The sequence below is a fragment of the Ptychodera flava genome, chromosome 10 (genome assembly GCF_041260155.1).
Source record: "Ptychodera flava strain L36383 chromosome 10, AS_Pfla_20210202, whole genome shotgun sequence".
In the NCBI taxonomy this organism is placed as follows: Eukaryota; Metazoa; Hemichordata; class Enteropneusta; family Ptychoderidae; genus Ptychodera; species Ptychodera flava.
In genome coordinates, this window is record NC_091937.1 from 17,528,267 (window position 1) to 17,550,106 (window position 21,840).

Sequence of the window (21,840 nt, forward strand, 5' to 3'; positions counted from 1 at the left end):
AAAACACTCATGGAAACGGGCCGGCTAAAATTTGTGAATTATGGGTCATTTTGTCTGTTGTCTATGTTAAAATTAATACAGTGAGTCTTTACAACTGAGATTGCTCAAGGAAGATTTCAGAGCATCTTGAAAAGACATTCTTGCTTGAGAAAGTCTAGCTGTGAAATAACCTGTTGATTTTCCAGTTTAACATTTTGATACTCAATCTATATCTGATAGAGTGAGGTCAATGATATATTTCTTATAGTTATAGTGTCTCTGAGGACAAATGTCTAATATATCCTTGTGTGTCATCTGAAGAATGCATAATTTGCTTTATAATTGAAAGTATTACTTTCTTTTAGAATTTCATGTAAAGCTCCAACTTTTAATTATTATAACATACATCGTAATAGAATTCAACTTGACAGAGTCAATATCAGACACTACAGTTTCATCTTTGGAAAAACAATCCAGGAACTTTGCTATTTTTGTTCCTAAAGTACATTGAGACGCAGAGTATCTGCCATGCCAACACAACCGACTCATTGTGCATAATATGCTACGGTGTTGTTGACAAGTGGATTCTCGTCCAGACTAAAGTTCAGCTGTCAACAATAACAATTGACATTCCATATTTGGTTATTTTTTAACCAAATACGGAATATTCAGTGTTCTGGGCCTTTTTGACGTGATTTTCAGAGTAGGGCAAGAATCTGTATTTCACACACAGAACTACAATACTGGAAAATACATTGAAAGTTATAGCTGTTAATGCTTGTCCAGTTTTAGATCAAATTTTTTTGACATGCTTCATTCCTCAACAGGAAAACATAGAAAACGTAGATGACGCAAACGCCAGCATGTCGGAGAAACTCTACTCGGCGGTTCCGGAGTCCAGTTTTACCAGAAGTATTTCCAACCCAGAAGCCGTGATGAGGAGGAGACGCCAACAGAAACTAGAAAAGAGGTTGGAGGAATTCAGCGGGAAGGATGGTCGTCCCGATTCAGGTATGTTACCATATAACCAGTCACCCCTATTTGCCGCCATGCAGATCCAACCATGCCACTGAAATCTGTATAGACTTTACATCAATGTAGAGTAACAGGTATTAGAGTCGTTAATAATTCTCAGTTGAAATGTATAAAATTTGTTTGTGCAACAAATTAGATCTGACCAAAGGTTGGTGAACTTCTATACAATAGGTATCATCCTATTTATATCTTCTCGTCAAAATACCTTCATCACCACATAATTCAGCTAATACCCAATGACATCACACATCCATCATTGATATGTCTGTCCAAATATATTTAATGGTCTTTTTCACAAACAAAGCTTACAGAAATTGCTGCATTTATACCCCGTTGCCACTGATGTTGTCGTAGAAACTATAAAGATAACGTGTCAAGGGGTCTGACCACAAACTGCTGTAGTAGTGATGCAGGATTGCAAAAACAAAATTTGTCTTGATTTCCTTCAGTGCCAGCCAATGTGTGTGGGTGTTGCCATATTTAGAAACAGGTTTTTCATGCCTAGAGGAGTGTACCAGTCTTGCGTACAGTACAGGCCCTGCTTGTCAAAGAATCTCCCTTCCATACCACATAACAGGAAAGGGCATATCCTGTACAACAGATTCAAGTCCCCTGTACTCTCTAGGATTTGTCTTATGCCAAAGTTTATTCTAGTTTACAACACAGGAAACAATCCTATATTCCGTGTGAAAATATGTGCCTCTCAATCAAGCAAGGCCTGTTGTATTTCATGATAAAGCTTCCACAATTTATGCTTCAATGAATTTATTGAAATATGGTTAGTATTTAATGTCTATATTCCATAATGATCTTGTTGTCGGTTTCCAGGTGGAATGTTGAAGGTATACGGAGAAACCCTGTGGCCAGATGTGCCGTACAGGACCATCCTGGTTGGCATGGATGATGATGCCGGATACATAGTTGAGGAAACGCTGATCAAGTATGGAAGAGACAAGGACAATCCAGCAGATTACTGTCTAGTCAAGGTAACTAGACAGATTGCATTCTTACAAGAGACTTGCACTTTCCACTCCATAGCGACAGCAAACGTGGACACCTTATATTTTCTGTCATTCCTGTCATAGGTAGATTTGAGTAGTAGTTCTTACCCTTCAATTCTTTTCTGTCTTTGTTTCTGAATCTTTGAATGTATGGTCCATTATGAGTGTGAAGCTAAAGAACTTTTTTTGTTTCCATACTTGATTCTGTCATTCATATTTTCTGACCACATCAATAACCCATGTACTATTATGGTAGTGACAGATTTAAAAGTTGACAAGTCTTTTTCTCTTCAGTGAATGAGAGAGGGAGGGAGAGAGAGAGAGAGAGAGAGAGAGAGAGAGAGAGAGAGAGAGAGAGAGAGAGAGAGAGAGAGAGAGAGAGAGAGAGGGAGGGAGAGAGAGGGAGTCAGAGGGAGGGAGGGAGAGAGAAGGAGAGAGAGAGAGAGAGAGAGAGAGAGAGAGAGAGAGAGAGAGAGAGGGGGAGAGGAGAGAGAGGGAGTCAGAGGGAGGGAGGGAGAGAGAAGGAGAGAGAGAGAGAGAGAGAGAGAGAGAGAGAGAGAGAGAGAGAGAGAGAGAGAGAGAGAGAGAGAGAGAGAGGGAGGGAGGGAGGGAGGGAGGGAGGGAGAGAGGAGGAGAGAGGGAGAGGGAGAGAGAGAGGGAGAGAGGAGGGAGGGAGGGAGAGAGAGAGAGAGAGAGAGAGAGAGAGAGAGAGAGAGAGAGAGAGAGTATAAGTGAAAGTATCTCATTATAGCAATCTATCATGTAAACTTTTACACAAATTCTTTCTCTAACCAGTTAGTGTTTTGGTTTGTAAACAGGTTGTGGTACCACCGGGAGTTAATCCAGCAGAGTACGTGGTGACCGGTGGATGGGGGAAAGAAACCATCATGGATGACGATGAAAGACCTCTACATCTCATTCTGAGGTATCCTAAAAATAAAGGTAAGACTGGTTTAACAGAGATGCCTCATCTTTGTGTGTGGGTGATGTGAAAGAAGTCCTACACTGCTTTCAGGAATGTTTGAATAAATTGTCAACTTTTTAACATGTATGAGTCAGTGGTATAGCATTTAAGGTTAGAGTGTGCCTCAGTGACAGATATTCAGACTCCTATATTTTACATCTCTTTTCTGCGTGTATGGGCTCATTTTAAAGCTCTGGCAGTAAGAAAAAATTCCACTTTAGGAAGCTTGGCAAGGGTAGAAAAATGGGGGCCCTTACCAGTATGTCTGCACAGGAAAGTTACAGTATTATTTACTCGGGTCTCACAAAGAAAAATCTGTGTCAGGTTTCCATATACTATTGGTTAAAGACATTTTTCGCAAATTTTGGAACTATGTTAATTTATGAATATCAGGAATTTATTTCGCTACCATGTACTGGTACATACCATGTCATCAATACCCCAGCGCCAGGATGGCATAGAACGGTTGAAACTAACTTCTTGTTCATTTTTTCTCAGGATCTCTGATGTTTCAGTTGAAGAAGAGGCCACCGGGATACCAGCCCCGGAAGAAGCGCACCAAGAAACCCAAGTCCAAGGGAGACCTGGATGGCAGCTGGGATGAAGGTGACATGATGCCTGTACAGCAGGATAGACTGCCATTCCTGATAGAGTTAGCTCCAGGTGAACATTTTTAGTCAAAATTTGAGAGAGTAGTGCTCTCGTTTGCTCACTCATATTTCCTTGCTGACTTCAGGCTGTAGCATTACAGAATTAGCAAGGCTAACATGCAGCGTCTCTGAAGCTGTAATCCAATCGGTTGACATTGAATTACGCAAGTAGACTCCCCAAGTTGCTGTGAATAGTGACAGTCGACCAATCAGATACAACCTTCTGAGCATCAGCTGAATTAGTTGGCTGAAGTCTAGAGAGTCACTATCAAAGCTAAAAATGTCATCAACATTTAGGACATCAATTCACTGAAGTATTAAGATAAACTGAATGATAGCTGCCGCAGACAATGAATAGATCAGGAGAATTGGAAAGTTCTAAATTCTCTGATGAATGGAGTGAATGAGTTTGTACAGCATTTAGAACAGCTTGCATAGCATGTAACCGTACATTGATGCATACCATTCATGCTTTTTCTACCTTTTACTTATTTGTAGATGGATCTGAAATTCGTGACTATCGGCCTCAAGTTCACCGCATCCAGCCCAACATGACTGAGATTGGCAGTGAACGTAGCAGCAGCGGACAATTTCTGCAGGTAGGGGGTTCAGATTTGTTACCAAAAAGTACCGCAAGTGTGTGGTGCCTGTCGAGATTGAGTGATTTCAGATTCAGAGTTTTTGCATTCGGAGATGTGAAGGAGAGGCACCCCCTGTGTTACCAATTCTGATTTATTTGCTACTACTGTCAGCTTTTGATACTTACAAATACTTACAACTAAGATTACTCATTTGAATAAAAAAAAGAACAAAAGTCCTGCATTGTGTACTCCAATCACCCTTCCTGATCATTCAAGAGAGATTGGAATTTTTTCTCATTCTTTCTGTAAAGAACGTTTCATTGTTACTAAAAAAAAAACAAATTCGGCCAGCCATTACAGAAGATAACCAGTTTTCGTTCAGGATTAAATCCCTGAAACATCACATTTTGGTTAACCCTGTTGCTTCCTTTACACTATGGCTGGATCAATAGACTCATAGATTTAGGGGTGGGTCGGGTTAGGATGAGGGGCAACTCAGTGAATGATGTATCACCACTCATTCATTTTCAGTTGTTTTCGCCCAACATCTACCCTCGCCACTGTGTCCTCACCAACATGGACGGTGCCGTCACAGTGACCCCATCCAATCCAGACGCTGAGACATTCATTAACAAACAGCGGGTGTACGAAACTGCCCTGCTGCATGATGGCGCCATCTTGCGGTTCGGCAAGATGCACACGTACAGATTTTGCGACCCTCTGGCTGAAAAAGGGGTAAGAGTTTAAACATATCCCTGTCTAATCCTGTCTGATTTTAGTATTAGAAAATTTTCAAATGTTTTCACGTTTCAAGAAAATTGACATGTGTTTACTAAATACTTTTGACATGTGTGATAACTTGATAACTAACTTTTTTCAGCTGTATGTGTTTAGACTTCTCTTCTCCATCAGAATTGATGCACATATGTGCAAATGTGATATGGCTAATTACTGTTCAGAAAACGTGATAGTGACATCACATCCAAAGCTACGTTACCTTGATCAAATGTGACAACTGCAAAGTTGAGTACTGTACAATAGGGCTCAAACGGTAGAGTAATTATGCACGCTCAAATTAATCCTCCTTCTCCCAAGTTGTATTTATTTCTATGGTTTGTCTATGGAGCCTGGTAGAAAGAGGATAAAAGATTTGAGAGTCAAATATTTTCCATCCTTCTAACAAAAAAGTGACTGCAACAAGTTGCGACATTTTGCTCTCAAAATTTCTCATCCCTGTGGCCGCACAGTTTCAGTGTTCTATATCACTCAAATGTGGCAAACCAACCGTGTTATATAAAGCCATTACCATCGTGCATATGTAACAAATTTGATGCAAAATGGACAGTGTCACAATATTCAGTACAGACAACACAGTTCTTTGCATTGCCATTGTGTCAGCATTCATCTAGTGCATAATGTAAGGCCTCAAAAAGCTTGTATCTGTGCATATGTAAATGAGGCCATTGCTGAGTTGCCATGAAAGGAAATACAGGAAAAATACTTGCATATGTATGGAATCCTTGATGTACCTCACTTTGTGCATGTGTATTTCATCAAAGTGAGCATTGGGTACTACTGCTTGTCCAGCAACTGTTGTGTATACCTTCTTGTTGGCTCCACTCACTATCTGTGCCATATTTCATATGCTCATGCTCAGAAAAATTTGTTACAGATAATTTTGGGGTCTCTCAAAACCATATCAAAATGATATCTGTCAACGGAAATGAGTAATGTAAAGTTTGATTCACTGTAGCTCATAAAGTAGGTGCAGTTCAGGTCACAGGTAAATTAGGTAATAAACTAGGTGGAACTATGAATCGTTATTTAAAAACCTGCAAAGGCACAGAGACAGTGTTAAATGTAGCAGTTAGTAGAAAAACCTCTGTGACCCAAATTGAACTTCGGCAGAAGCTTATAGTTTTTTTTGCATATCAGCTTTGTTTCTTTGAATATTCACAGAAGGTCCAAAGGTCAAATGTCAGTTCGGGTCAAAGTGCACACAACAATGTGAGTTTCACATATAAACATAATCACCTAAAGGTGAACCCTGTACTTTTACTGGATACAGCTTTTATTTGAGAGTAGCAGAACTTGAAAAAACAAAAGATGAGAGACCAGTGGAGGGAAAAAATATTTTTTACAGAAATAACGTTGGTTGTTTACAGCATTGAGGCACAAAATTCTGGATATTTAAGGAAATCATGAATATCAATTTATCACAAAAATTCTTAGTTTCTTGAAAAAGTTAGTTTCAGTGCACTTGGCATGATCTGGAGACAAGTTTTGCAAACAGCAGCTTGTCGTGTTTCTTTCAATCATCATCAAAGAGTGTTAAAAAAACCAGACAAGAATTTAATACTACCGGTACTCTGCACATGAAATGGTCATCTGAACTTGAAGTCAGGACATGCAAGGATTTGAAATATCACCCAGTATAAAATAACGTAGCAAACTTTAAAGTTTTGAAGAGAGTGTCGGAAAGAGTTTCTAGTCGTCTTGGAGTGCTCTTGTTTGGAGTGTTGATTTTTTAGATTTTTGATTGCTGTGAAATTTCTGCATGTATTTTGATCACTCTGGATCGCTTTCCCGCCTTTGTTCTGTGGATTTGTTATGATTTCTATGAGTGTTTTAACATCATCTCCAGTCATGCTGTCCTACCAGCTCCCAAACTCCCCCTCCCCCTCAACTCCAAACCCCCTCATGAGGCAGTGTCAATCGTGTCTTGCAGTCAGTTCTAATGCACCGTGCTTTTGTTTTCAAAAGCAGGCTAGGCGTGGTAGGGAAATGCCCGAAGCCGCCGTCAACTACGAGACCACCTTTGACGTGGACGGCCACATAGAGACAGTGTCGAGTCCACCGCCCCACATTAAGGTGCTTGAACACACCTCACCTTATCATGTAGCGAGTAGTTGAGCTGTGTGTCGTTGTCCATTGTGTCGTCATGTGCCGCTTTTTTTATTTTCCGCATAAGGCTTTTTCCTTTGCAAGATTTGTTTACAACTAGGATTGGAGTCGTAAGCAAATGCATGTTGCATCATCGCCATCCCTCCATCAACACCCCCCTTCTCCCAGTTCAGTAAATCCCTTGTCAATTGGACTTTTCCAAAAGTTAAGATAAAATGGGGGGTGTACATGTAACAGATGTAGTGATTGAGGGAAAAGCTGCCACCCATATCACGCATTTATTTCTTAAACAGCCATGTTAAAGTTTCATCATCTTTTTGGAAAATGTTTTCAAACTTTTTATTTTGATGTGAACAGCCAATATTTGATGTTGCAACAATAAACAGATCATTTGTGAAATAATAAATATCAGTATCTATTTAGAAATTTGCTATTTGATAGCCCTATAATTTTGAGTTCAGCAGATTGCAAGGTCATCACAAATGCTCTTTTGAACCTGAGTTAGGGAGTATGGTTGTATTTCAAAGCTGGTGAGTGTACAGAAAACCTAATGCTGTGCACCTTGCCAGCTACAGACTACCTAGGATAGTCAAGTTAAATCAGCATGGTAACAATCCCATGCAGAAAATGGGCTAAAATTCAATACAGTAATGAACGTCAAGTTCTTAATATCAAAAATCATCTCTTTGCGAGATATTATTCTTTCCAAATATTGCAGGGTCAAATATAGACTGTTGGCATAAAATAATATGTTGAAAAAATATCACAAAAAGACGATGCCACCGTAAAGTGAAACATTACATACACTGTAGTTACAGCGCTGTAAATAAAATTCCTTCACCATACATTTAGTTTCAGATGTACTTTGTAGAGCCACAAAAACATTACCATCCACCACTGCAGCAATTATTAATCATTATCTTCTCTGCAGGTCTCTTAAATTTATTTCCATTTCATTTTAAATTTTTTATTCTGATTGAGGGCCTTCCTTTGCAGCAGCTGCAGCAATGCCAACTTAGTTTAACCCTTTCACCCCCAGTTCCCTGTGTACAGGTCCAACTTTACCATAGAAAACAATGGATTTGGGACAAACCATGGTGGTGAAAGGGTTAACTTCTGAAAGACTGACATTCTAGTTTGTTTTTGCTGTCGCATAGTTTATGAGTTGTGTTTGCATAACATTGTCGTCTTGTTTGAGTGTACCCTTTAGGCTCTAGAAAAGGTCAGATGTGATATGTGCCTGTTGATGTCTGTCTGGTACATTACGTGTTCTGAAAGATGTTATTTTGGTGATGTCACCAACCGTGACTCCCACGGATCAGCCAGATATTTGTCTACAGTGTTTGTTAAAAAAAATTCCAAAATCCAACATCAACCTTGACCAAAAATATTTAGTTTCTAACTATTTGTGAGATCCTAAAAAAGAAATCAAAAACTTTTAAAAAGACCACATTATCCAAATCATGCATATATTTTTGTGCTAAACATCAAAGCTTTGGCACATCAAACCAGAAAAGTGTTCAGATTATTTTCTGTTCCCACTGACAGGAAGATTCATTAGGGTTGTCATTTTCTCCTAGAGGGTACACTGTATTGTCTCTAATAACCGTTGTTTTCTTTCTCAGCTGTCAACTCCTACTAGCCTGCGTCGCATGTAACTCGCTGTTCATTGCAGCTTAGTAGTCTTCTGTTAGTGAAAAAAAAAAACCAACTCCACACTTTTTGCAGTGTTTTCTTTCCAGTTTTGCTAAACAAGCTTGGGTTATCAATTATTTGCAAACTACCGCATTGCACTTGGCAAAATATTTCGAAAACCACTATAGGCGTAACACTTTGCAAAATATTTCGAACAACACTATTGGCAAAATGTTTTGAAAAAAAATTGAAAAACAATAGGTATGTGTTTTCCTTGCTGATAAGGAATGCCAAGTTGTTTTTCTAATCATGTCGGTATTTTGCAAATTCCTGTCTGGTATTATTATAGTCAACATAGCTGTGTGTTTTTAACTTGTTGATACGTACAAGTAATGAAGACATAATTTGTTTGTTGCTATAAAAATGTTGTTAGTTTCTTTAAATGTTAAGTCAACTTCCTTTTGCCACGTTATGAATCATGGAAAGTCAAGGGTGTGACATAGAAACAGCAGTTTGCTCAATTTTGAATATTCCCTGTATTAATTATTTTGTCAGGAAATTCAAAAAGGAAACATAGATTTCTGTGTTGGAACATTGACACCCACAAGGATCATATGACAGACAATTTTGAGAGTCTTTACTTGCGTTGTGAAAAAAATGTGACTCATCATCTCTGTGAAAGTCACCGTATTCAAATTTTTCACTGCTAGATGTTAGTTACAACCTCATCGGCATGGGGGAAAAGGAGAGGTGGTGGAAAAATCTGCAGAAAGCTTGCAAAGTATATCAGTGTCACTGGCTTAAGCTTTCACTGTCTCATTGTCTGTACAGCATGCAAAATCCAGTTTCAAATATTCTTACAATTCCCTGTAGCAGATCTGTGTGTTTGTATAGTGATCCCATAACAAGTACATGGAGCAGAAAATTTGTTTTCTTCAATGTATTTCAAAATTTAGTAGGTGCCGTAGACTGATACTGTCAAATATTATATTTTCAAAGGGTGCATGATCCAGTTACATCCTGGAAAACTTAGTACTTGGTACTGTGTTTGGCAAGGGGGTGATTTTCTAATGTCCAAAAGCTGTGCTATAGAAGACATTTGCAAGAAATTTACCATCATTTAAAAGTCATTAAAATACTTCAACTTTAAAAAGGTTTCCATCTGCAAGCAGATGATTTTCCTTTTATCATAACATATCACCAAATCGCCAACCCGCCATATTCGGTAAATGCCATCAACACAGAAAGTAAATTCAATGTTAATTTGTCAGCAGTTGTAGACACATATTTCATATATTATCACAGTTGCATTCACCACTGTTCCGGAAAAAACCCCAAATTCTTGGCATCTTTAAACAGAATGGAATCTTTTTATCTTTAGGAACAAAAAGGAAGATTTGATAATATTCTACCGGCAACTTTGGAGTTCCAAGAGACAGGTAAGACCCAAGCTAACAAATTTTAAATGATGCAGGGATTTTTGCCTGAAGGGAATTTTATAGAAGGAAGGTTCTGCTCATGATGTTGTCCAAGAAAAGATTTCCAATTGCAGATAATACTTTCACTTGTTTATGAAAGGAGCAAAGTGACTATTTTTTACTTTATTTTGGTTGTATGTTCTGCTCACTGAAAGTTGTTGAATTGTCAATCTTCAGATCTCTATTCCCTTCTGCTTGTAGATATAACGATTAATGCCTTAATGACACAATTTATTGACATACCTATGTCATCTTTATATAAACATGTCATGTGTTCATGCAAAGTGTGAGTAGAGCTTTATTGATTGATAATTCAACATGTTTCAATGAGCAGAACAAACAGAACTTCTTACAATGAAACAAAAATAAACAAAATAATTTGAAAAGGTGATGTCTTAGTCCCTTTAAAGTTTGAAAATGTTGTTGTATGAAGAAATGAAAGCAGAGCTTTATATATTGCTCAAGATTTTTACATCAGTTTCTTCTTCCAAATTGCCAGGTGAAGATGCTTTCTTGGCGTCAATAATCAGTGAAATTAATGGTGCCGCTGTCCACTTCAAACTGGCACCCACCTATTGTCTCTACATGTCCAACCGTTACCGCCAGTCAAGATTCTACCGACCAGAGATGAGCCCAACTGAGCGTGCTCAGAGAATGGCAGCTCTGACCAACAAAATGGCTGACATGATCGAGAGAACCATCATGGTGAGTTATGAAATTACTGATGGAGAATCTTTCTATATTTTCAGTTCAGTATAAGTATATTGTATTGGATTGTGGTTTTGTATCATGTATATGAAATTATTGTGAAAGGATTGAAATAGTTATGCCCAGTGCTTATGTCAGCAGATGTGTATATATCTATTTTGTCTGAGTATCCGTGCCCAAGTTTCTTTGAAAATTACTTCAGATAATACCAATATTTAACTTCTAAATATACCCATAATAGGAATCTTGCTTTCAGCTGAAAAACGGCCGAGAGAATTTAGCCAGTGGAATTATGATAGGAGCCTCCATTGGGGATATTATCAGTATTTCACTGTTAAAAACCATTCAAGTATTTCCTGAAATGAATGTAAATATGCTGGTTTTTGGTTCCATAGGAAAGCCGGGATGTCGCCGGTGCCTTGTCATTCTGGATGGCCAATGCCTCGGAGTTCCTTCACTTCTTGAAGCAGGATGTTGACCTGTGTCCAGTCACCTTAGATGCACAGGATATCCTAGCTGCAGCCGTACAACAGGCGTTCAGGTACTTGTAACTTGCTTGTACATGTTTCAGACACAAAAATCACACTTTAACCGTTACCAGTCATTACTTGAACTGAATTTCACATATTTTTGGAAGTGTTATATATGTGTCATAGCAAAAGAGACTCTACAAAATTCAATGGTGTTAAAATGTTTGCATTAATTTCATGTCCAGTGCAGATAATTACAAAGAGTGTTTCACACTTCTTTGATCAACCTGGAGTCAAGGATACCGTGAAAAAATTCTATAATTCTTGCCTATATTTCATCTACGTCATTCAAAGAATATTTTGTTTCATTTATTTGCAATTTCTATTCGTCTTGTCAGACATCTGGTACTGTGTATGCAACAGGAACTGGAGACCTCCATGCCGGCCTTCTTGGATCCCAGTGATGAAGCTGACAACACAGACCATGAATCAATCATAGGTATACATACCATATTTATTCCGGTACACAGCCCGGTTGGATGAGGGTGTTGTTTTAGATTTATGCAAATTAGATGTCATACTTTGACCTTTGTTGCGCAAGTGACGGGAGAGGGGGGTGGGGTTTGCTAGAATATAACATCTTGACAAAGGACCGCAGAATGTAGGGGAGGGATGTTTACCTGAGTGGGACGCTTACCCAAATAAACACGGTAATAGACATTGTGTGGTTTCTTCTCTATGAATTGTGACAACGAAAGCTATTCTGAACAAAAAAATATTGTACACTGTCACATTCAACTGTTTCTCTTAAACTGATGTAATGAAAAAAACAAGTCAAGAACTCAAAGATTTTGAATAACAACTGTTAGTAATTACCCGCAAAAAAATTTCAAATATTTGTGGCAAAGTGGGATCATGTATTCTGCATATGATGATCTGGTTTAATATTGGTAATAGCCAAGTCAGAGGTAACACAATGTGAATAAAATTATCTCTGTTGTTGTAACTGATTTTGATATACTTTGCCGGATTCTGTTTTTCACATTCATTATTTCCATGTTTTTGACAGACGATGACAGAAGTATGGACAGCCATCAGAGTTGGAGGAATCGAGACAAGATGTCCGGTCGCTGGTTATCACCGGCAGCCAGGACAAAATATGGTGGCCGACCTACATTAGGTACCTTTCAAAACATGCTCTTTATTCTGTCATGTTATGATTTGTTTTGCAGATATGCTATAAATTGTCTTTTTTTTATGTTATCTTTAAAAGTGAACTCTAGTACTTTTCAGGCAGCGCAGATTATGCAAACTGCAGCATGAAAGAGGCTTGTCATAAGACAATGGTGTTTTTTTTTTACTTTATGGAAACAAAGTAAATCAGCCTCCTTCATGCCTTCAATACTGAACAAAAGTTGCCTCAGTGAGATACTATATGCAAATCTATTTATTAACCCTTTGAGCGCCAAAGTCAGTTTTTGATGCCTTCATAAAATATACCACAGTCAATTTTTTGCAGACTTTTATCAAAATTTTGATAAAAAACTGTAGCCAATGAAATGTGATGTCTATTTGGTCCAAAATTATCAAAAATATGTAAAAAAAATTAATAAAAATTGGAAAAATGTTACACTAACAGCGTGTTCATTTTTAGCCGGATGCCGGCCAAATTGACCGGCTACTTTCGTATTTTGGCCGGCTACTTTTCAGCACTGTTTCGCTCTCAGGCCCGGAAATTCTGGTTTTGATAACAATAATTAGATTTTTTTGGTGGTCTTGCAAGCCGCAGATTATATTTCAGAAGTGCCGATGTGGCTATATGTAGTCTACTAGCAATTTACGCGGTGAACTTGTTGCTATCACTGTAGTACCGCAATCAGCGAACGTGTTGTACTATATACACTGGGAATCGCTCTCGAGGGCAACCTCGCTCGCCCGATCACAGCCCAAATTATTCCGACATTCACATCGGGTATAGCCGAAAATTGGTCTAACATACAATTATGTTATGCCCGCGAATAGCCGACCATTTCCGAATGAAGCCGACTTTTGTTTCGCTCAAACCCGGAAGAGAAAGTTGACGCTTGAGAGCTTTGGTTTTCTGCGTAAGAGTAGGGCCTAGTCTGATGGGTTTTGTAGGTTTTTGATCAAATCTAAAGCGACCACAAGTTACTGAGTCTCATTTTTCATACTTTCGAAACGCCACGTCAATCTATCCATGGTCGATCACGATGTCAATATTCAACTCAAGTCGATCGACATCGCATTTTGTGGAGGGGCCGTGGTTGTGTGCATCGCTGAAGAGAAAGTCGACGCTTGAAAACTTTGATTTTCTGACTTTGTCTGTTGGTTTTGGGAGGTTTAGGTCAAATCTAAATAAACAAAAAATTACTTGGTCTCACTTTTCGCTACGTCGCTACGTTGATCACAGTGTCAAATTTCAGGTCGACCGATATCGCGTTGTGTGTACTGTGTTACAATTGACTACCGGTGCTTTGTACACACACGGTGTAGTACAGGCTTGCGTTCAGTGTCGTTAGTTTGAGGTTTTATCAAACATGAACACTGAAATTTAGCTCTCTTTTTCAATTATATTCAACATCAGCAAAAATTCAATAATCAGCTCGCGGATTCGTTTTATTGTGAAATTAGTACAGTGAATTAAAATCACTGAAAATTGTGTTCCTATAATTCATTGAATTGAATAAACTCTTTTATTTTACTGTATCTTCAATCAAGTCTATTTAAATCAGTAAAACACTTTGTACAGCCAGGCTGGTCAGGATTCTAGCGGATCGTTATCTGGGTTGTGAAAACCCTAGGCCCTATTCTATGATGTATTTCAAAATGTTTGTTCAAGTCATGAGCTAAATATAATTCTACACAACAGTCTGGTGAAATTTTGCTATCCTTGTCAACTGAATGCAGTTTACAGGCTGGAGTGATATCAAATTAATTTTTCTGACTTTTTAAAAACTTTATCCCTTGAAAACATGTTGTAATTGGCAATGATAATGATTATTCTGTATGCTGAAATGGTCTTTAATACTGTACAATGCATAAAATTACTCCAAAATGTCTTCAAAATTAAAAATTTCTTGCCCACAGGGACGGGGGAAACCCTCCCCCTGTGTGTATGTTTAAATAGCCTTTTATACACTGTATAAGAATGCATAAAATTACTCAGAAATGTCTTCAAATTTAAAAATAATCCTTAACACTCTCATGCTGAAATGGTCTTTCATACAGTACAAAATGCATGAAATTACTACAAAATGTCTTCAAATTTTAAAAATTTCTTGCACACAGGGAGGGCATCCCCTCCCTGAAACCCCCCCCCCCCCCCGTGTGTATGTTGGAACAGCCTTTTATACACTGTATATGCATGAGATTGCTCATTACTGTTTCCCCCCGTCCGCCCCGGGAACCTGGTTGCACACAGAAGCTAACCGCCTACTTTTCTGAATTTTCCGCCTACTTCAAAATTTTTTGAGAACCCTGACTAAAATTTTGTGGGAAAAATTACAGCACTCAAAGGGTTGAGGTAGAAAGTGCCTCAGGGACAGATATGCAAACACTCAAATTTGTACAATACTTTTCTAGACCAGCTCTTGTCAAGGCTCATTTTAGAGCTCTCTCAGAAAAACTTTTCACTGTCATAGTTTTTCGAAAATCAAAAGTTGTGTTTTTCCCCATAGAGTTAACACAGGGACGGTGGCCACTTTGAATTTCATACATTGATAAATGTTAGGTAATTTGATTCTCTAATACCTAACTCTGCACGGTGATCCTTGATGTTTGGTCTTTCTTGATTTGGTGAGAGAATTGTTGAAGGTTTCACTGATGAAAGTTTGAGCTAAAGTTTAACTATTTCTATTTCAAGGTGCAAACTACCTTAACCCTTTCACTACCATGGTTTGTCCCAAATCCATAGTTTTCTATGATAAAGTTGGACCTGTATACAGGGAACTGGGGTCGAAAGGGTTAAACATTGATTTGAGCATCAAAAACAGTTATATTGTCCTCGTAAATTCCTGCATTCAAAGTTATTTAGTACAGTAGCAGTGGAATACTATTTATGCAGTTTTAATTTTGCATTTTTCCTGAACAGGCGATGTGCTGCACACTTGCTCGTCAACCATGACGTTGTTGCGTCGCTGCCGCGTCAACGCCGCCCTCACCATCCAACTCTTCTCCCAGCTGTTCCACTTCATCAACATGTGGCTCTTCAACAAGATTGTTCTGGAACCACGCCTAGGACTGTGCACTCAGGAATGGGGCGCACGGCTGAAGATGCGTCTGTCGGCCATCGAATCCTGGGCTGAGAAGCAGGGTCTGGAGCTGGCCGCGGATTGCCACCTGTCAAGGATTATTCAGGTATGGCGGGTCAAAGAGGTGATAGTATTTATTCAGCTTTGGTCCAGTGAGCAGTGGCCATACAATCATGACTCACATTCAACCAACTTTCATAAATGTGCAGCACATTAAACAGTTTGTGAAACAGACAAATGAAAAGAACTCAAAAAACACACACATTGTGTTTTAATATGACCCGTCTTTCCCTTTGAAAGTCAGCCAGATTTATTTCTTGTAATTATACCCCTGAATTGGTTACATTTACTGTCATGCCTTGCTTGCAAAAGTTACTTTCCAAAAAAATTATGTTTAACCCTTTCATCACCATGGTTTGTCCGAAATCCAATGTTTTCTATGGTAAAGTTGGACCTGTATACAGGGAACTGGGGGTGAAAGGGTTAAAGCAATAAAGCTAGAATGAACATCAAATAACAAAGTTCACAATAATAACAAATTTTTAAGAAAGGTTTGAAGAAAATATCCTAATAATAATAGATGTGTTACCAGTGAAAATGATAGTTCTGTTTATAAAATTAATTTTGTAATCAAAAGATAAATGAATGCTAAATGCAATATTCATGTGGTATTTCAGGCTGCTCATCTGCTGCAGGCACCGAAAAGCAGCGAGGACGACATCGCCTCAATCAGTTCTACGTGTTTCAAACTGAACTCCCTGCAACTTAGGAGACTCCTAGAACAGTACATACCGGGCGGCGGTCAGCATCGCATTCCGCCACAGCTGATAGACAGCGTGGTTGCCGTGGCGCAGAACACCGCCGATGAGCTGACTCGAAGCGACGGCAGAGAAGTCAAACTGCAGGAAGACCCCGACTTACAGCTGCCATTCCTTCTCCCGGAAGACGGATATTCCTGTGACATCATCCGTGGCGTTCCCAATGGCCTGCAAGATTTCCTGGCTCCTTTAGAAAGCACTGGTAAGCTTTCCTCAGTAATCTCATCTTTTCCTTTCGTCTTACATCATTGTGATCTCAGTTTACTGTTTTTTGCAAACCCATACACAATTCATCCACTTCTCGATTTCCTAATTAAATATTCATTTATGCAAAGTATATTGATGAATATTGCATAAATATGCAAATCAAGCAGTAACGATTGACGACCAGTGAGAATATCATATTCATCTGCCGAATACTGCACAATTTCTAATACAATGATATTAGAACGAGTTTAGCAATTCATTAACAAACTCAATTTTCCTTGAGTCAGTTTTTTCCCATCTACCAACCCATATTCCTCAACTTGTGTTCCATCAAACATTTGACCATCAGACAAGTGACATTATAGATTTCAAAAACTGAGAAAATGCTTCTTTTTATTTTGCCACCGATGCAGACCTATGTCGCCTGACAATTCAACCATCAGCGAAAGGAAACTGGACGGTACACTTTGTAGGCGGTGGTGGAGATGCAGGCAAATCACCAGTGGAAGGCTTCAGTGCTGTGAATTCTCAGCAAGCACCAGCCCAACAGCAGGTATGAACACATTACCTTGATAAAGACATCATCATTTACTTTGTTTGCTGTTTCACGTAAATACGTCACAAGAAAGGAACATGTAATGGGTCAGGAAATTCAAAAAGAAGTTAGTTTTAATCCAGGTTACATATAAGGTTTCCAGTCTTTAGATGTTGTTGTGAAAAACTTATAGAAGTAACAAATGTTTGCTCATCACAGAGCTGTTATTAGTCCCCACGGACACCGGCCGGGGGGACTTATAGGTTTGGTCATGTCCGTGCGTGCGTCCGTCCGTGCATCCGTCCGTTCACGCAGATATCTCTGAGATGCCTGGAGCGATTTCATTCAAACTTGGTACAAGGATTACTTCATATGTCATACAGATGCACGTCAATTTGTTTTGTGATACGATCCAATATGGCCGCCAGGCGGCCATTTTATTACGATTTTTTCATGTACAGAGCCATAACTCAGGCATGTTCCAACCGATTTTATTCAAAGTTGGTACAAGGACATCGACCAATGTCATAGATATGCACGTCAATTTGTTTTGTGATACGATCCAATATGGCCGCCAGGCGGCCATTTTATTACGATTTTTTCATGTACAGAGCCATTACTCAGGCATGTTTCGACCGATTTTATTCAGAGTTGGTTCAAGGACATTGACCAATGTCATAGATATGCACGTCAATTTGTTTTGTGATACAATCCAATATGGCCGCCAGGCGGCCATTTTATTACGATTTTTTCATGTAAAGAGCCATTACTCAGGCACGTTTCAACCGATTTTATTCAAAGTTGGTACAAGCTTATTGACAAATGTCATAGCTGTGCACGGCAATTTGTTTTGTGATACGATCCAAAATGGCCGCTGTGCGGCCATTTTATTACGATTTTTTCATGTACAGAGCCATAACTCAGGCATATCTCAACCGATTTTATTCAAAGTTGGTACAAGGACATTGACCTATGTCATAGCTATGCACATCAATTTGTTTTGTGATGCGATCCAATATGGCCACTGTGCGACCATTTTGTTACGATTTTTTCATGTCCTGAACCATAACTCAGACATGTATCAAGCGAATTCATTCAAAAGTATTTGTATCACAGACCTAATGAAGAGGACTCTATCCTCTCTGAGGACCTGTAATCAAAATACCCATTAACAAGTGGGGACTGTGTCATCAACGATGACTTGTTTTTGCATGTTGTCAACCAATGTTTTCAGTCAAATATCAATGTTGCGTGGTGCTCAAAGAAGAGCGCCCTCAATCATGTTGTCTTCATTTCCAAATTTAATGCTGAAATTTGATATTGTTGAGAAACATTATATGCAGGCACCATGACTGACTGTGTTTCAAATGCTACCTACTAAGCCACTCATTGTATTTCATGTTTTGAATATAAAACATACAGTCATGGCTCCATTTGGAGAAAAAAATTGTGTACCATCGGAAAAAGGAAGGATTAAAAAATCAGAATATTGGACAGTGTTATGTGTTATGATCTTTTGCATTTTCAAAAGAAGCAATGAAAAAATACTGTTATAGTGATAGACTGGGTACAAGATGAGGGAAATGGACATTTAAAGGGGTAGGCTACTTGTAAATTTCATGTGTGTAAATATATTCTAAGTGGATTGTCTTTGCATACCATTCACACGAAATTGAGTACTATATTTAAGTTCATCCTGTTTGAAACATTTACTGGAACACAAACCGAGTGACAGTAAATACCATTTTTACTGAATATTTCCTTTTTTATACAAAAAGAAAAAATGATAATTTTTGTGAAAGTGGCATCTACATTTGACATAGCTTTGACAATGAGAATAGTCAATTCTTCAGGGTGCTAGTAATCGCTATTGTGTCTTGTCTGAAATAACAATATAGAATATAACGTAAAAAAGTATAATTTTGGTAATTGTGGGGATCAAGTGCATGCAAAATATTAGAGATAATGTATTTTCTGGCAACGTACAGCATCATGCAAGAAATGTTCCAGCTATACAACACTATTACTGTGGAGTGAACATAGAATTTCTTGTCCAGTTAAGCTATTCACTTCAAAAATCAACTCTAACTCCTCATCCTTTCGCTCCACAACAGGGTATTCCATATGATACCAACATCCCACCAGGAAAACCGGAAGTTTACACTGTAGCATTTACCAAGGGTAACAGCGGAATGGGTCTCAGTATTGTGGCTGCAAAGGTGAGTAGCTTATCACCCCAATTCAGACACCCTGCCATCCCCACCTACAAATGGACCTGAGAATAAACACCAGGGGTCACTTACAAACTTTAGGTTAAAAGAAGCAAATGACCAAAAAATTACTGACAGTAGAAAATTCAAAACAGCCTCCGTTATTTCTTGTAACATAGGATAAAAGAAGCAAATAATCTATAATTTATTAACAGTTGAAAATTCAAAACAGGCTCCGTTATTTCTCGTAACATGATATGGAAATGTGAAATTTTCAATTTTCACATTTAAAAGATAAGTGTTTCAAATTTTCAAAATTAATCTTCACAAGCTGTGGAACAGTGAAAACTTGTAAGATTTTGAGAGTGGAACCCTTCCTAGGTGCATGTCACCACAAAACTGTCATCAGTATCCTCAAACACATGTAACTGTTTACATACCCACTGTTTATGGATTGATGATAGCAATGATCATGAATGTATTGGTCAAAGCACCGTCAGAAGATCTGTAATATTTCCCATAAAAGTTTGGTCGTAGCACCGTGAGAAGATCTCTAATATTTCCCATTATACAAACAAGAATATTATGCACAGAAATTAAAAATGGTTTTGACAGTTGCTGTGAATTCATCATTTCACGTACAGCCATGCCTTTGACAGGTGTTGCTGCAGCATATGTATAGGTATATAAACATCTTGCGCGGCTAATATAATGGGAATATAAGTCATAATGTAAAGAGAGTATATGAAATATTTCCCAGTGAAATTAATGCTCTGAAAAATGGTGTAACATATGCTCTTGTGTAATCATGGTTATAGATGCATTTGCACAATCAAATCAAGCATCAAAATGTGTCGTAGAACAAAAATAGAATTTTTTAATGGATTTTCTTCACTGAAGCTAGATGTGTCATCAGTATCCTCAAACACATGCACCTAGGAAGGGTTCCACTGTCAGAATCTTACAAGTTTTCACTGTTCAACAGCTTGTGAAGATTAGATATGCTGTGAAGGGTGGATACAATGTCAAGTTCACCATGAAAATTCAAATCAAGATTTCTGTCAAACAAGAAAGATCCATATTTCGCTGGAGCAAAAATTTCACTGAAATTCAAACTGAAAATTTCATTTGTGTCCGTTACTGACTGACCAATATTGAATGTGTGTCAGTTTACATGTCTGTGTGATTTACATAGAGCAAAAAGAAAGAAAATGCAACCAAAGGTTGTGCAAAAATGACTGGTGTAATATGTGTTATCAGTGAGGACAGTAAGTGGAAGGCAAAATGTGAACAGTATACTCATAGATTACTACTTATGGTGCTGTAGAAAAACATTGCATTGTTTACTTCAACAAAATTATTTCAGCATCAGAGCGTTCATCTGTGTAAATTTCAGTAAACGTGATCATTGAAAATTACAAAGCGTACCAGATATAATCGCAAATTTTTCTGGACATACAAACCATATTTGCAAAATGTACCACAATAAATTTGACAAAATGTAGATAAAGGTATCAGTAGACGCACAGTACATTGGATATATCATTGTAATGCGATTTGCATCTCAATAACCTCTCGAAATAAGCTTAATGATTTGCATATGAAAAGCATTTGCATAGTGTGGCTGTCAGACACAACATGACCGGGCGTTCAGTCAGGCCAATTGTACAGGTATCTATTTACATGCATTCACACTGCAAAAACGATGCCAACCAGAGTGTTTCTTGTTTTGGCGGATCTGGTGATCTTTTAACCATCACAGGATCGACATTTTAACAGGTGAGCAGAATTTTGAGGTACAGTTCCTGATGGTTAGAGGGACTGAATTTGAGTATTTGAGAATTAGTTTTGTGGCGATGGTAGTCAGCCTTGTTTTCGGTTTGACTTTTATGAGGTGCATTGGCCGATGCTGACATGAGTGATGGGACATTGTGAGTTGGTAGAATTCACTGTACAAAGTTGCTCCACGAGGTGTATTGCGCTTTTTTCCAAGCCAATTTACAAGCTTCTAGAAGACTGACGTTTTGCTGATTTCAAGACACAGCTTCCAAAGAAGTAGTCCATATGAAGGGAAATATCACCGATTTTGCTTTCTATGTTTGTTTGTTTCCAACAAGAGAAAAACCGTGCGAAAAAATTTCATAAAACCAGCTGATGCAAGGGATCATCCGTACCGTCATGGATACTGTGAAGTTATTTCTGTTCATTTGATAATTTGCATCTGTTGCCAGATATAGTGTCCACTTTGCATGCAAGCAAAATTGTCAAAAAATTGTCGAGTCGGCAAAATGAACACAACAATCACTACCTTTGAAGTCTTAAATCATCTTTGATACTATAATATACATTTAATGATCTGTAACATGCTGTGTGTAGTTCTCTTGTCACCATTTA

The 21,840-nt window shown here is 38.3% G+C and overlaps 1 protein-coding gene across 3 annotated transcripts in view; it reads left to right on the forward strand.

Annotated features, from left to right (window-relative positions):
• Positions 1-21,840, forward strand: part of LOC139142134 (afadin-like) — a 57,085-nt gene that overhangs the window by 24,993 nt on the left and 10,252 nt on the right. Inside the window, exons 5-20 of one of the 3 annotated variants that reach the window (XM_070711968.1) lie at positions 807-990; positions 1,843-2,000; positions 2,834-2,957; positions 3,478-3,642; positions 4,128-4,228; positions 4,742-4,945; positions 6,974-7,081; positions 10,131-10,188; positions 10,727-10,932; positions 11,331-11,476; positions 11,804-11,904; positions 12,475-12,585; positions 15,517-15,782; positions 16,354-16,696; positions 17,115-17,254; positions 19,351-19,455. In XM_070711968.1, coding sequence (XP_070568069.1) covers positions 807-990; positions 1,843-2,000; positions 2,834-2,957; positions 3,478-3,642; positions 4,128-4,228; positions 4,742-4,945; positions 6,974-7,081; positions 10,131-10,188; positions 10,727-10,932; positions 11,331-11,476; positions 11,804-11,904; positions 12,475-12,585; positions 15,517-15,782; positions 16,354-16,696; positions 17,115-17,254; positions 19,351-19,455 — 2,520 coding nt within the window. The remainder of the gene's footprint in view (positions 1-806; positions 991-1,842; positions 2,001-2,833; positions 2,958-3,477; positions 3,643-4,127; positions 4,229-4,741; positions 4,946-6,973; positions 7,082-10,130; positions 10,189-10,726; positions 10,933-11,330; positions 11,477-11,803; positions 11,905-12,474; positions 12,586-15,516; positions 15,783-16,353; positions 16,697-17,114; positions 17,255-19,350; positions 19,456-21,840) is intronic. The other 2 variants (XM_070711970.1, XM_070711971.1) reach the window with 2 other exon arrangements.